The 1,398-nt window shown below is 54.5% G+C and overlaps 1 protein-coding gene across 1 annotated transcript in view; it reads right to left on the bottom strand.

Moving 5' to 3' along the window:
• HES7 (hes family bHLH transcription factor 7) overlaps positions 1-610 on the bottom strand; it is a 5,430-nt gene extending 4,820 nt beyond the window's left edge. Inside the window, exons 1-2 of the mRNA XM_070954530.1 lie at positions 554-610; positions 254-332 (exon numbers count right to left, since the gene is read on the bottom strand). Of these exons, the coding sequence (XP_070810631.1) occupies positions 254-332; positions 554-610 (136 nt within the window). The remainder of the gene's footprint in view (positions 1-253; positions 333-553) is intronic.
• Positions 611-1,398: the final 788 nt, after the last annotated feature.

The raw sequence follows: 1,398 nt of genomic DNA, 5'->3' as shown, positions 1-1,398 counted from the left end.
TAGATGGGAGGAAGACGGGAAGGGGAAAAAGAAGGCGAGAGGGATGAGAGGGAAGGAAAGAAGGAAAGAAGAAGGAAAGGAAGCTAGATGGGGAGGAAGACGGGAAGGAGAAAAAAGAAGGCGAGAGGGACGAAAGGGGAGGGAAAGAAGGAAAGGAAGAAAGAAGGGAGGTAGAGAAGGAAGGGAGGAGAAAGAAGGGAAGGAAGCAAAGAAAGAAAGAAAGAAAGAAGGAAGGAAGGGGGGAGGAAAGTACCTGGCAGCGGTTGAGTCTTGAGGAATTCCACCGTCTTTTGCAAAATTTCCGCTTTTTCCACTTTGGGATTCCGAAGCCTCTGCGGAGAAGGAGAAAGAGCCCGAGACGAGCGCGGGGGTGGGTGGGTGCGTGGGTGCGTGGGAAAGGGGGGGAAGGAGACAGACAGAAAAGGAGGAGGAAAGGGGAGGGGGCCATGAAAATCCAAACTCTCCGCAAGCTCCTCCGCGATTCCCCTCCACGGGGGGGGGGGTTTCTTGGGGTGCGTGGGGAAGGGAAAAAAAGACCCTCCACGGGGCTCACCTCGTCGCGCGTGGCTTCCAGGAGCAAAACCCGCAGGCGAGCGAGGCTGCGGTTCATGCGCTCCCCGCCGCCGCTTCTCCATCAGGGGCTTCAGCAGCTGCGGAGAGAGAGAGAGAGAGAGAGTTGGGAGGAAGACGGGAAGGAGAAAAAGAAGGTGAGAGGGATGAGAGGGAGGGAAAGAGGGAAAGAAGAAGGAAAGGAAGATCGATGGGAGGAAGACGGGAAGGAGAAAAGACGGGGAGAGGGATGAGGGAGAGGGAAGGAAGACGGGAAGGAGAAAAAGAAGGTGAGAGGGATGAGAGGGAGGGAAAGAGGGAAAGAAGAAGGAAAGGCAGATCGATGGGAGGAAGACGGGAAGGAGAAAAGACGGGGAGAGGGATGAGGGAGAGGGAAGGAAGACGGGAAGGAGAAAAAGAAGGTGAGAGGGATGAGAGGGAGGGAAAGAAGGAAAGAAGAAGGAAAGGCAGATCGATGGGAGGAAGACGGGAAGGAGAAGGAGGAAGACGGGAAGGAGAAAAAGAAGGTGAGAGGGATGAGAGGGAGGGAAAGAGGGAAAGAAGAAGGAAAGGAAGATAGATGGGAGGAAGACGGGAAGGAGAAAAGACGGGGAGAGGGATGAGGGAGAGGGAAGGAAGACGGGAAGGAGAAAAAGAAGGTGAGAGGGATGAGAGGGAGGGAAAGAAGGAAAGAAGAAGGAAAGGAAGATCGATGGGAGGAAGACGGGAAGGAGAAAAGACGGGAGGGAGAGGGTAGGAAGACGGGAAGGAGAAAAAGAAGGTGAGAGGGATGAGAGGGAGGGAAAGAAGGAAAGAAGAAGGAAAGGCAGATAGATGGGAGGAAGACGC

The sequence above is a fragment of the Pituophis catenifer genome, unplaced genomic scaffold (genome assembly GCF_029215685.1).
Source record: "Pituophis catenifer annectens isolate HBS135680 unplaced genomic scaffold, rPitCat1.0.hap2 SCAF_15, whole genome shotgun sequence".
Lineage (NCBI taxonomy): Eukaryota > Metazoa > Chordata > Lepidosauria > Squamata > Colubridae > Pituophis > Pituophis catenifer.
Note: the sequence above shows the minus strand (reverse complement) of the source record. Positions and strands in the feature narration are given on the sequence as shown.